Source organism: Parathielavia appendiculata (assembly GCF_033297405.1).
Source record: "Parathielavia appendiculata strain CBS 731.68 unplaced genomic scaffold N657scaffold_31, whole genome shotgun sequence".
NCBI lineage: Eukaryota > Fungi > Ascomycota > Sordariomycetes > Sordariales > Chaetomiaceae > Parathielavia > Parathielavia appendiculata.
This window is the reverse complement of record NW_026944250.1, coordinates 132,757-133,062: the sequence shown is the minus strand read 5'-3', so window position 1 is coordinate 133,062 and position 306 is coordinate 132,757. Positions and strand designations below refer to the sequence as shown.

At 58.5% G+C, this 306-nt stretch overlaps 1 protein-coding gene across 1 annotated transcript in view; it reads right to left on the bottom strand.

The window, feature by feature from the left end:
• Nucleotides 1–306, bottom strand: part of N657DRAFT_650562 (uncharacterized protein) — a gene marked incomplete at its 3' end in the record, with an annotated part of 4,576 nt that overhangs the window by 931 nt on the left and 3,339 nt on the right. The window contains exon 5 of the mRNA XM_062793971.1: nucleotides 12–299. Coding sequence (XP_062642912.1) covers nucleotides 12–299 — 288 coding nt within the window. The remainder of the gene's footprint in view (nucleotides 1–11; nucleotides 300–306) is intronic.

Here is a 306-nt window from a genome sequence, read left to right as displayed (position 1 = left end):
GTTTCCATCACCTGTACCTCCAGCTTCTCGGCCTCCTCCCACCGGCCTTGATTCCGGTACGTCGACGCCAGGTGGCTTATACTGGCCAGCGTGTGGGGATGATCGGGCCCAAACTTCGTCTTGCGAGTTTCCATCACCTGCACCTCCAACTTCTCAGCCTCCTCCCACCGGCCATGATTCTTATACGTGAACGCCAGGTTGCCTATGCTGATCAGCGTGTCGGGATGATCGGGCCCGAGCTTCGTCTTGCGAGTTTCCATCACCTGTACCTCTAGCTTCTCGGCCTCCTTCCACCGGCCCTGGTTT